Below are 13,199 nucleotides of genomic sequence, written 5' to 3' on the forward strand. Positions count from 1 at the left end.
TGTTACCCTGTCTTGTGTCAAGTTTACTAGTAGTCTAACCACAAGAATTCAAAAGGGGTAAAGGGAGGAATGTCCTTCTTCCCTAAACACCTCAAGGGAGTTCACCCTTACATCTCAGAAACTCCCTGGAGACGATGTGTGTAGAATACCAGTCTGTGCACTGGAATCTCCTACATTGAGATTTCTGTCTGTTAGGGGCCAAATTGTGTCCCCTCCACAAATGCATATTGAAGGCATAACTCGGAGTACTTCAGAATGCAACTGTAGTTAGAAATAAGGTCTTTAAAGCGATGGTTGAGTTAAAATGAAGTCATTAGGATGGGCCATAACCCAGTGTGACTATAAGAAGAAATTGAGACACAAAAGGAGGCACCAGGGATATATGCACTGAAAAGGAATGCCAAGTGAAGAGGGTGGCCACCCGGCAGCCAAGGGGAGAGGCCTCAGGGTAAACCAGCCCTCATCTTGGACTTGCAGCCTCTAGAACTCTGAGAAAATAAATTTCCGTTATTTCAGCCACCCATTCTGTGGGGTTTTGTTGTGGAAAGCCTAACAAATCAGTACGTTACCCCAGGTAGAGATTTCTTCCTGGATAGTCTTTTTACTTTCCTGCCATTCCTAAAGGCTATCTCAAGATCTTGCTTATGTGATTGCAGCTCCTTGTTTCTAAAGTTGATGGGCATAGGGGAGGTCTTGATCTTAGCCTCACCAGAACTAGCATAGAGCCTTTCAAAGAGCAGATGCTCAAAAAATAAGTGAAGACAGTAAGAGGTCTAACTTGTTAAGATTTAATACCTCCTGCATCTTTCAAGAAGCATATCGAGGTATAAATTATTTAATTTTACAAAACAGAAGACAGAAAAGATGGAGAACAATCAAGGTTGATCATGTTTTGAAATTTTTTTCATTTTATTTTTTCATTCCATTGTCCCAGCAGTATTATTGTGGGATTGCTTCCCATTTCGGCAAAAGTCCCTATTTTGATGTCAAATTTTCTTATCTGGATGATTTTTTAAGTCTTGGTCTTCAGTAGGGGTGGGAGAAGCTGCTGGACGTGGCCGTGGAACATGCCTGGTGGTGCCAGGCCTGGCTGGAACTGTGGCTCGAGCTCTCTCCTCCTCATCTTGCAAAGCTTCTTCATATTGTGATGAGAAGGCACTGGGGACCGTATCATTGACTTTTGCCAAAAATTCCAAGACTTTCATTTTGCTGGTTTCAGCATGGGCTCGTGGGCCCCACAGGAACTCATAACGTGGAGGATCGCTGTTGGCAACCTGGCGGTACTCCAGGTACTTCATCGTCACAAAGTCTTTGGTGATGAGCTTCCTGGGCTCTCCGTAGATGAAGTGTTTTCTCCCAGCATATACTCGCATCATATTCAAGAATTTCCAGATATCTTCCTCAGCGGCACAGTTGCCCTTCACGAAGACCACACCCAGAACTGTCATCAAGAGACCGGTCTTAGGTAAGCCCCTACCATCCCACACTCTCCCATTGTTGGGCAGGTTCAGTTTGCTGACAAGGTCATAGGAGTGGGTGGTTGAATCGACTTCCTTCAAGTCAACTGCAAAGACAGCCTCGTGTTCAGAGGCTCTCTTGAGAATCTCGGCAAATCGGTTATGGTATCTTGGGTGGATAATCTTCAGCATGTTTTCCTTCATGATGGGCTGCTTCATTTTATATTTATGCAGAAGGAACTGTTCCAACAAACTTGTCATGCTGTTCAGAGTATCACTGTAGGTGTTCTCGGTAGAAGATGAGACATCGGAGGAACCTGAATCTTCCTCATCTTGACTGGTATCTTCTTCATCAGATTTTGTGTCAGAAGTAGTTGAAAAAGTGCTGGTAGTAGATGGGGCTTCTGAAGACCCCTGGGAAGTGCTATTTGACCCAGTAGCTGATGAGCTCTGTAAATTATCTTCTAAAAGAGAAGAGGTAGAGAGAAGCTCTTCCATTACTGCAGCAGGCTGAACTCCCTTTTGACTCTGGGGCTCATATCGGGCCTGGTGGCATTTCTCACGGATGCAGAGCTTATGATTCTGACCCCGAGGCATGATGACTGCACTGGGGGACAATGATTAGAAGTGTGAGTAGGAGGGCAGGTGATAAGGGCACACAGGAAGACAAAGGTTGTGTGTGAAGCCGCAGCAGGGAAATACCACCTTGATTATCAGGAAGGCTACATTTGTGGTTTTCTTGAGGGCACTGTTCTGAAAACCCCCAGGGTTCCTATTCTCCTAATCAGCTGTCCTTTGGGAAACATATTGAAGGAAATTAAAGTGATCTTTAGGCTTCATCCTGCTACCCCTGCCTCAGGCACGCTGGGGTGACAGAAAGGGCTGGTAGCCTCCTACACAGAGGCATCTGTTATTTCACATTCAAGACCACCACCCAACTAGTGGCCAGTCATAGGACCCATTCCCTCTGCTGTTCTCTAGTTGGCATCACAAAGCTCCCTGGGATTTCTGAGAAATGAAGAGGTCCTCAGCTTATCACCCCAGTCAGTAGTTATCACCCAGTACTGAGTGCTCAGGGGGAAGTTTTCTGTCCTGGCCTCTGGAGTCCTCAACATGAATTAAGAGTGCTTCCTTTGGTTCCCCATAGGGCCTGGTGTCCCCACCCCTTTCTTGGAATAGTATCTGCACCTTCATACTAAGGGTTTCATTTCCTACACACCTGATATAAATAAATGTTGGTGGAGCTTCAGCTTGATAGCTCTGCCCTGGTTCTTCAAGGGCTACAAGGAACAGGGCTGGATTCATTATCACTTCTTTTTATTGGTAGATGATCCCTCAGTCCTTGCTTTCGCCTCTGTTGTGGCCTAAAAGTCTACCCTCCCTTGGGTCCACCCCGTCTACTACTATACTTTCTTATAGTAGGGCAAGCATCTCCATGAGACCCCTAGGAAAAAGTAGGATTCTCCTCATCCGTCCATACCTGTCCTTGGTCTTCTGAGGCACAGAGGATGAGATGAATCAGATGGTTATGGGGTGTGTGGTTCCCTTCGTCTTCAGGGTATTCAGTTGGTTTCTGGAACACCTGGAAATAATCTCACTGCTGGCCCTAGGCTATACCCCTTGGACCATGTCCCAACCCCACTTGTGACTTCATAGAAGGAAATGGGCATGTCATGTCAACAATGAGCAGGTATCCCAGGGATGCCAGGAAGGGCAGGGTTCTGTGCAGTTTCCTCAGAGTTCTGAGGTCAGAGGGTTTTGTAAGTCCAAAGCTTGACTCCTGGCAGGGTGTGGGGCTCCTTTCTCTTTTTACATAAGGGAGCTCTCTCAGACTAAGGTCCTCACTCCCTGTGGTGCCAGAGAGGGAAAATCTGGGAATGCCACATGAGCCTACTCCTACCTGTGTCTTCAGGGACGACATCAGGATTCAGGCTTCTTGGGGCCCTCTGTGTTCAGTGTATGGGTATGCCCTCACTCAGGTGCCTCACCTTGACTCCTGGGGGACTCTGGATTTCCTCTTTCTTTCAACCTAAGGTGACCCATGTAGACCAAAGACCATGTCCTTGCAAGCCCTGAAAAGAAGTGAGGGAATGCGCAGCCTGGCAGCCCTGTCTTGGCCTTCTGAGAGCAGACACAGGCCAGTCTCTCTGTGACTTCAGTTCCTCATTCATCTGTCTTTACCTTGACTCCTGTGTCTTCTATGAAAGACTTCTTGGGAAATGCCACGTCTTTGAAAAGTCTTAGTCTGCCTGCAACACATCTCACAGAGAATGGGTAGAGTCCCAGGAGTGATGGGGAAGCTGCAGTCCGGGAGGGGCCCCAGCATAGGTGGTGTGCTATCAGAGAAAACACGCTGATCTCTTCCTTCTCTTCACTGGCCAGACACAGCCTCTTGTAGAACCTTCACTCTAACAGATTTACTCTCTGAAAGGAAGGGGCTGAATTAAATGATTTTCTGCATCCCTGATCTATTGCGGTTTACTGACATTTCCTTTGTAGATAAATTGTCACTGAATGCTGTCTCCTTCCTTATACATCCTTCACTTTTATTTTCATTTTTTGTTACTTATTTCTGGGGCCTTTTATTCCAAACCCGTGTTTTGGGTATGAAATTCTGCTATTTAACATGTGAAATACCTTTTGGACTAATGTTCAGAAAGAGGAAGTGACCCAAGATTGGCCTCATCCTGGAGGAGTGGCACAGTATGGGCTCTGGAGGAATTCAGTGCTGGGGTTCAGTCCAGCTCCTATCATTTATGAGCTTTGAATTTGAGCTTATTTATTCCAGCTTCTTTATCTGCAAATTGTGTTTGGACGAGTCTATAGTGTAGGACCACAGACATGTGTGATGTATGTAAATCACCTGGCACAGTATGAGACAAGCTTTGGTACTTTGAATGAATGGCAGTTATTACAAAGGTGATTTTGACCCCGAATGATAACAGACTTCCATCACATAATTTTATTTCCAGGCTAGAGAATATGCAACTCCAAACAATAATCAAACCCACATCAGCACTAATGCTCCCAAGCAAGTAAAACTAAGCAGTATTTCCCTATTTGAGCACCTGTTTTAATATGTGTTTGGGGTTATCTTCTCCACATGGATGTAAGGACAAGTTCATTTGTCTCAAGGACCAGCAACTTCCCTCTCAGGTGCTTGTTTTTGTCCAAACCACCCCTAATTTAATCCCACTGACAGTAAAAATTGAGCCCTCCCTTAAAGTTTGCCAAATTACACTAAACATAACCTAATTAAACTGCCCATTTAACAGAGCAAGTTCTGGTGCTCCCATCCCAGAAAAAGAGAGACAGTCCAGTGACGTCTTGGCATCTCGCTTCAGTGGGTATCACCCTTATTTCTCAGAAACTCTCTGGACAGCTTTTGATGAAAATGTGTATTTTGAGTGTTCACTTGCCCTGGCTCAAGTGCACAGGGCCCCTTCCATTCCCTATGGTTTTCGGATATCCCCAAATAATGGTGAACATGTGGTTTAGATATATTCCAGGTTTACAGACTCACCTCTGAGAACCATCATATGAGTGTCTGGCATCACTCCCACAGCTTCATCTAGCCCATCATGCATCTGGACTGAAAATGACCTCCCACCGAGGAACTAGACTTTCCCAAGACCCAATGCCGCCTTAATCAGGTAACTTCGACTTGCTTGCTCTCATCTGGAACCTCCTCTTCCACACCTCCCCCATTTAAATTTATGATTTGTTTATTCCTTAGAGTTAGCTCACCACCTTCCTTATATGGTACCTGCTGCTAGACTCAAAATTCCATGGGCAGTGGCTTGGGCTTCATTTTCTTACCAACCCAGTACTATAAGACAGCCTTCTAAACAGAAGATGGTCAATTAATTTGGGAGAAAAGGAAATAATGAGCAAAGACTCTGTTTTATTATGATTTAAGTGTCATACAGTTTGAATAAACTAAACAAATCTAGGTCCATGTTATTAACTTTTATAAGGAAAGAGGACAGATAAGAAGACAAACAAAGAATAAACCAGTGCTTACTCTGAAAGCTTTGTGATCCCAAAAACTTATCTCTAGGATTCTTACACATTTCCAAGTAAAATTCTATTCCAATGTTATGTTACCTTGTTCTGGACCATAAGGAAAATATTTAAGTCTTTTCAACTTGTTTACAAATAATGAACTCCTAGTCTTAAACCTAACAGCAATAAACATGACATCCATGACATTAATAAACCTAGATTCTGAAGCAAAATAAACCTTATGAAGGTTATTTAAACATTTAAAAATACAAAACACCTCTACCTCCCTAACTAAATCATCTATTTTTGAGAGATATTATTCATATGAATAAAAGGAAATCATGCATATTTTGTTAAAACTGTACCTAAACTCCCATACTACTTAAAACTGTGAAGAACATATGGGTTTTGTTCCCCCCACCCCTACTACCCCGCGCTATTTAAGAGCTGGACTGTTCTCTTCCAACACAAAGGGAACAAAGGGCCCTGACCCCTCCCTAGATGTGGGAGGAGCTGTAGGACTTGGCCCTGGTAGGGGCACTGGCTTCAGCCATATTGGAGACCTGGCCGTGCCTCTCAGCCTGCTCTCTCCACCTGATCTCTCAGAGCCTCATCATAGAGGTCTGGGAAGGAACTCGGGACCTTATCCTGGATCTTGGCCAGAACTTCCAACACCTTCATCTTAGTGGTCTCAGCATAAGCTCACGGGCCCCACAGGAACTCGTAGCCCGGAGGATCACTATTGGGCACCTGGCGGTAGTTGAGGTACCCCTTCTGCACCAGATCTTTGGTGATAAGCTTTCTGGGCTCCCCAAAGATGGAGTGCTTCTTCCCAGCATAGATCCCCAACACATTGAGGAAATCCCAGATCTCCTCCTCGGTGGCACGGTTACCCTTCATGAAGATGATGCCCAGGAGCGCCATGAGGAGACCAGACTTGGGCAGCTCCTCCTCATCACTTGAACCTTCCTCAACCCCGAGACTGAACTTGTTGACGAGGGTGTAGATGTTCCTGCTGGCAGTCGACTTCCTTCAGCTCCAGGCCAAACAACAGCTCCACGCGCTCAGAGGCTCTGCTCAAGATCTCAGGGAAGTGCTGCTTGAACTTACTGCCAATGACCTCCAGCATGGCGTTCTGTGTGATGGGCTCCTTCATGATGTACCTCTCCAGCAGGAAATCCATCACCATGCTGGCCTTCCTTGATCAGAGGATCTTTGCGAATGCTCCGAGCGAGCAGGGCTGCCTGGGCAGCATCTGCACTTTCCTCCTCGGGGCCCTGGGTACCTTCCTCAGATCCTGCACAGGAAGCCTCTGCAACAGTAGAGCTAGGGGCCATGGCTCCCTGAAGCTCCTGGTGATTCGCCAGCAGCAGGGAGCTCTGGGGAAGAACCTGAGGGACAGAAGAGGGGGAGGATGGCACTCCTCTCCTGGGGCTGCAGCAGCACTGGCCTGGGCCTCCTGAGTGTCCCCCTGGACCTGGTAGCATTTCCCGTGGGCATGATTCTTGTTTTTGTGCTTCCGAGGCATGACGACACGTTCAGGGACCGCAGGCAGGACTGCAGTTAGGAAGTTAGACAACGAGAGCACCTGGAAAAGGACGAAGAAATGTGAGCACCTTCACCAGGGAGAGTTGTCCCCGGTTTAAACCAAGTCTGCTTCATAGGAGGCCTTGAGTCCACTGCTCTAGGACCCACAAGTCTCCTGTTTGCCTAGTCAGCCTGTCCCCTGAGACCCCTGAGGAGGAAGTGAGAGTGAGCCCTGGGGTGCAGCCAGACAGCCCTGCCTAGGCGTTAGAGGGTGGCCTGTGGGGGCTGGCAGGGGAGGCGTGTCTTTTCAGTTCACATTCAGAGTTAGGATGAAAAATGGGGAATAACCCCTAGCACCCGCCCCGATCCCTCTTCTGCTCTGAAGCTGATGCTGCCACCTTCCCTGTGATCTGGAGAAGGAAAGGAGGGAGTGCTCAGCCTCCCACCTAAGGGTCCCGAGACCTGCCCTTCTGTAAGCAAGCTCTAACCTCCCCACTCAGAGAGCAGCCTCCCTTCCCTGTGTTTTGGCTGGAGGAAGCACTGACCACAGGGGAGGTCCTGATTCGCCCGAGTGTCTGGAAGGATGGTCCCTACACTGGCTCCTCCCGAGCCCTGACATCCTCCCTGTACTGACCAGCTACCAACCCCTTGGACCCAGATCCCCTCCGACCTCAGTTTCCCACATCCAAGATCGCAGGGAGGGTGACCCGCAGACCTTAGAGCTGCCCGGATACCACCCAGATGCTCCGAGGCCAAGTCGCGGGGAGTGGGGGTTTCACGTGGCCGCCGTTCTGGGGTGTGGAGACCCTCAGTCCCCCCCCGAGAGTCCCTCCATAGCTACAGGGCTCGGGCTTTACGTCTACTGAGCAGAACTGGAGTCCACCAGCACTGGACTGAAGCCTTCCTCTCGGAGACTAACTGGGTGAAGTGGATGGACTTTGGGGCTTAAGATGCAGGCCCGAATCTTCCAGCAGAGAGCAGGGGCAGGGTGGCCAGGGGTTGTCCGGCCCCCTCTTTTCAGAGGGAAAGGCTTGGTCGTGCCGGACGTGTGTCCCACACTTGTAACTCACGTCACCTCACACTTGGACACCTGATGAGACCTGGGAGTCGTCCGTCTGGGCACCCTGCACGGCAGTTCTCAAGATGGCAGCAGCTCTCAAAGATGGCTTCGCAACCCCAGCGTGTGTGCGTGGTCGTCACTTCCTGTCATGTGGTTCTGTGTTCCAGGCGGACAGCAGAGGCAGGGCCAGGGTGGGCGGGGTTCTGGGGGAGCTTCCCGGAGGATTGGCATGTGCATTTTCCTTGAATCGTCGCGGATCCTGAGACCTTCCCTGTACCAAGCAGAGTCTATGGGCCTCCCTCCCAGGCTCTAGCTTCGTCAGCAACCCTGCAGGAATTGTTTCTGGCCTGGCCCTACAGGCTTCCTGGAACTCCTGAGAATGACAGGGAGGGCACTTTCGGGCCCCGTCTTCTGGGCTGAGTGATGCTCCGTCCACTCTCCATGTCTTCCCTTGACCCCTGTAGGTGGTGGGTACATCCCATCTGCTGATCTGAGGACAAGGCCTCCCATCGAAGACATCAAGTCCCGAGGCTTCTGCTGAGAAGTGCACGTACATCTCCTCTGGACCCTTCTGCCTGAGGCTTCCAGGAAATGGCTGCTGCAGGTAAGATGAGCTGAGAGGGAAGGATGGGAGACTGCCTACTGTGGTGTGGAACCCCTCACATCTCACTCAGGATCTTCATATTGACTGCTGGCAGGGCCTGGAAATCCGTCCCTTTCTCGTATGAATCCACCTCTGTCCCCAACTTTGCCCCACACCATCCCAGCAGAGTAAGTGAAGGGGCTCCTTAGCCTGACGGTTCTCACTGTGGGCTCTTAGTCGACTGCAGGGGCATTGGTCAAAAGTTCTGAGGTGAATTTCTGTCCTTTGGTACAATTTTTGGGGTACTAAGTTTTCTCTTTTAGTCCCTGCGTGATAGTCTATTACGGTGATCACTTTAAAGGGCCAGTTGTCATCCAATAACAAAGTTCGTGCTGGTTATTTCATGACCTCTGAGCCATGCTTCCACATCCAGCTCAAACTTGTTCCCCATGATCTTGGCATGGGAGCTCTGAGATGCTACCTCAGATTCCTTCAGTGAGGCTGTAGGGATACATGGCCCCAGGGCACAGTGGAAGAATCAAGAGCTGAACTTTAAAGCCTTTTCCAGCTGATCCTGCTGTCTTCTTCCCTTGTAGCCTGAACAGCCCTTGTCAGTCTCTGAGGACTCCCTCACCTTGACACTCATAGGGTCAAGTTCATTAGAGACTTATTTTGCCTCGGGCACTATTTAGTTTTGTGTTTTGGCTTCTGTTAATAGTTGTCTTTATTCCTTGTATAAGTTTTCCATGGTTTATTCTGGGTACAGGAAACAGCAGCCCATGTTTGATTGTGGTCTCAGCTGGTCTGACTGGAGTAGATCTATAAAGAGTTAAGGAACATCGACAGTCTTACCATATCTGCTCCTCATGAATACACATAACATACTATTCTGTTTGAGACTTTTTTCTCCTAAGGCTGTCAGGAAATTCTTCTTGTTGCCTATATGTGGAACGTATACATTGTTCTGAGGTTTCTTTGTAGGTACGTTTTTTTGGTATGGTTGCTTTTATTTATGGTGGATTTTCTATTACGTGATAAGTAATTATTGATTCTTCCAGGCCAGACTCCTGATTTTTCTATGGTGATCATTGATAACTGAAGTTATTTATATGTTTGAATACTTTCTGTGCGTGTTTCCTCAGATTTTTAATTCGAGGATAAATTCTTACATTATCTTTTGCTCTTCATTGTTCCTGTCTCTTATTCATTTGGCATTGTTGTATATAACTCTGTACTGGCTATGTGTTCTTGCCCAGATTGTTTCTACATTTTAAATTAGTAGAGCATTTATGAAAATTTTTAATTGGAGGAGAATTGCTTTATAGTGTGTTAGTTTCTGTTGTACAACAGTATGAAGCAGCTCTAAGTGTACATATAACCCCCTCCATGAGCATCCCTCAGGCCACCCCAATCTCAGTCCTCCAGGTTGTCATGGAACAGCAGTCTGAGCTCCCTCTGTTGTAGAGCACCTCCCCACTAGCTCTCCCTTGTACACATGATAGTGCATATATGTCATAGACACTCTCAGTTTGTCCATCTCTCTCTATCACTTGCTGTGTCCACATCTTTTCTCTACATGTGTCTCTATCCCTACCCTGCAAATAGATTCATCAGTGCCATTTTCTAGATTCCATATAAATGTGTTAATGCACAATACTTTTTGTTCTCTTTCTGACTTACTTCACTCCATGAAACAAACTCTAGGTGCATCCACCTCACTGCCACTGACTTAAATTTGTTACTTTTTATGGCTGAGTAATATTCCATTGTATATATCTACCACAACTTCTGTATCTATTCATCTGTCAGTGGAAGCTGAGGTGGTTGCTTCCATGTCCTAGCTATTGTAAATAGCGCTGCAATAAACAGTGCAGTCCGTGAATCTTTTCACACACGGCTTTCTCAGTGTGTATGCCCAGTAGTGGGATTGCTGAATCATTGGGTAGTTTTATTTCTAGTTTTTAAAGGATTCTCCATACTGTTCTCCATACTGGCTATATCAATTTACATTCCTCCTCAAAGTGCAAGAGGGTTCTCTTTTCTCCATGACACTTCATCACTTATTGTTTCTAGATTTTTTTATGATAGTCTTTCTGGCAAGTGTGAGGTGATGCATCATTGTAGCTTTGGTTTGCATTTCTTTCATAATGAGTGGTGAACATTTTGTCTTGTGAGCTTCCGTATTTTTTTAAAGAATAGATTTAGGATTACAGAAAATTTAGTGGATAGTGTACAGAGTTCCTATAGAGCCAGTCTCTTCCTCCACTTAGCATCTTCTGTTATCAACATCTTGGATTGGTTCAACTGATACAAGTTCATTTGTTAAAATTGAGCAACTGATATCAATATCGTGTTATTGTCTAATGTCCATTGCTTACAATATATTTTACTTTTGTTGTTTTGCAGTTCTGTGTTGTTGCTTTTGTTCAGTTGCTCAGTCATCTCTGACTGTGACGCCATGATCCGTAGCTCACCAGGCTCCCTATTGTTCACGATCTCTTGGAGTTGGCTCAGACTCATGTCCATCCAATCAGTGATGCCATCCAACCATCTCATCCTCTTCTGCCTCCTTTTCTTTTTCCCTTCAATCTTTCCCAACATCAGGGTCTTCACCAATGAGTCGGCTCTTCCCATCAATATCCAAAAGTTTCGAGCTTCAACTTCAGCATCAGATATTCCCATGAATATTCAGCGTTGATTCCCTTCAGAAATGACTGGTTTAATCTCTTTTCTGTCCAGGGGACTCTCAAGAGTCTTCTCCAGCACCACAATTCAACAGCATCTATTTTTCAGTGCTCAGCCTTCTTTATGGTCCAGCACTCACATCCACACATGACCCCTGGGAAAATCATAGCTTTGCTAGACACACCTCTTTTACTAATGTGATGTCTCTGCTTTCTTTTATGTGATCTACGTTTGTCATAGCTTCTCTTGCAAGGAAAAAGTATCTTTTAATTTCATGGCATCTTTTAATTTGGGGCTTCCCTCGTAGCTCAGTTGGTAAAGAATCTGCCTGCAGTGCAGGAGATCTGGGGTCAATTCCTGGGTCAGATAGATCCCCTGGAGAAGGAAATGGCAACCCACTTCAGTATTCATGCCAATAGAATCTCATGGACAGAGGAGCCTGGTAGCCTACAGCCCATGGGGTCACAAGAGTCGGACATGACTTAGTCACTAAACCACCACCACCACTGTCATGGCTGCATCCACCATCCACAGTGATTTTGAAGAAGAAAATTAAATCTTCCCTTGTTTCTACTTTTTCCTCATCTGTTTGCCATGAAGTGTTGGGACCAGATGCCATGATCTTAGTTTCTTGAATGTTGAGTTTTAAGCCATCTTTTTCATTCTCTTCTTTCACTCTCATCAAGAGTCTCTTCAGTTCCACTTCAATTTCTGTCATAAGGGTGGTGTCATATGCATATCTGAAAGTATTGGTATTTCTCCCAGCAATTTGATTCCAGCTTGTGTTCATCCATCTGGGAATTTTCATGATGTACTGTGCGTATAACTTAAATAATCAGTGTGACAATATGCAACCTTAATGTACCCGTGTCCCAATTTTGAACCTGTCTGTTGTTCCTTGTCCACTTCTAACTGTTGCTTCTTGACCTGTATACCAATTTCTCAGAAGGCAGGTAAGGTGGACTGGTATTCCCATCTCTTTAATAATTTTGCAGTTTCCTGAGATGCACACAGGCAAAGGCTTTTGCATAGTCAAACAAGTAGAAGTTTTCCTGGAATTCGCTTGCTTTGTCTATGACCCAATGGAGATTACCAATTTGATATCTGAGTCCTCTGCCTTTTCTGAATCCAGCTTGTACATTTTGAAGTTCTCTTTTCAGATACTGTTGAAGCATAGCTTGAAGGATTTTTAGCATTCCCTTGCTTGCATGTGAAATGAGTGCAATTATATGATAGTTTGAACATTCGTTGGCATTGCACTGCTTTGGGATTGGAATGAAAGCTTACCTTTTCCAGTCCTGTGTCCTCTGCTGAGTGGTCCAAATTTGCTGGCATATTGAGTGCAGTACTTTAACAACATCATCATTTAGGGTTTGAAATAGCTCAGCTGAAATTCCATCACCTCCACTAGCTTTGTTCTTAAGAATGCTTCCTAAGGCCCACTTGACTTCACACTCCTGGATGTCTGGCTCTAAGTGTGTGATCACAACATCGCTGTTATCTGGGTCATAAAGACCTTTGTTGAACAGTTATTCTGTATATCCTTGCCATCTCTTCTTAAAATCTTTTGCTTCTGTTGTGTCCCTATAGTTTCTGTCCTTTATTGTGCCCATCTTTGCATGAAATGTTCCATTGGTGTCTGTAATTTTCTTGAAGAGAACTCTAGTCTTTCCCATTCTATTTTGCCCCTCTATTTCTTTGCATTGTTCACTTGAAAATGTTTTCTTATTACTCCTTGCTGTTCTTTGGAAATCTGCATTCAGATTGGTATATCTTTCCTTGGCCTTTTGCTTCCTTTCATTCTCAGGTATTTGTAAGGCCTCCTCAGACAACCATTTAGCCTTTTTCATTTCTTTTTCTTGTGGATGGTTTTGGTTACCAC

At 45.9% G+C, this 13,199-nt stretch overlaps 1 protein-coding gene, 1 long non-coding RNA gene and 1 pseudogene across 7 annotated transcripts in view; 1 reads left to right on the top strand and 2 right to left on the bottom strand.

The window, feature by feature from the left end:
* Positions 1 to 13,199, top strand: part of LOC132344802 (uncharacterized) — a 282,704-nt gene that overhangs the window by 16,678 nt on the left and 252,827 nt on the right. For 3 of the 6 annotated variants that reach the window (XR_009493777.1, XR_009493775.1, XR_009493780.1), the window contains 2 exons: positions 1,034 to 1,465; positions 4,956 to 5,939. This is a non-coding gene — a long non-coding RNA (uncharacterized lncRNA). Of the gene's footprint in view, positions 1 to 1,033; positions 1,466 to 4,955; positions 5,940 to 13,199 lie in introns of those variants that run through there. The other 3 variants (XR_009493776.1, XR_009493778.1, XR_009493779.1) reach the window with 3 other exon arrangements.
* LOC107131414 (melanoma-associated antigen B5-like) lies at positions 21 to 3,263 on the bottom strand. The gene is made up of 2 exons (XM_059884522.1): positions 2,938 to 3,263; positions 21 to 2,064 (listed from the first exon to the last, which is right to left on the bottom strand). Exon 2 carries the CDS (start codon positions 2,052 to 2,054, stop codon positions 987 to 989), a length of 1,068 nt encoding a protein of 355 aa, XP_059740505.1. The 5' UTR covers positions 2,055 to 2,064; positions 2,938 to 3,263; the 3' UTR covers positions 21 to 986.
* Positions 6,039 to 6,990, bottom strand: LOC112445809 (melanoma-associated antigen B4-like; annotated as a pseudogene).

This window comes from Bos taurus, unplaced genomic scaffold, assembly GCF_002263795.3.
Source record: "Bos taurus isolate L1 Dominette 01449 registration number 42190680 breed Hereford unplaced genomic scaffold, ARS-UCD2.0 ScbfJmS_892_Leftover_ScbfJmS_927, whole genome shotgun sequence".
NCBI lineage: Eukaryota > Metazoa > Chordata > Mammalia > Artiodactyla > Bovidae > Bos > Bos taurus.

What these genes read in the sequence shown, in the direction of transcription:
- LOC107131414 (XM_059884522.1), bottom strand. Translation starts at nt 2,054, where the DNA reads ATGCCTCGGGGTCAGAATCATAAGCTCTGCATCCGTGAGAAATGCCAC.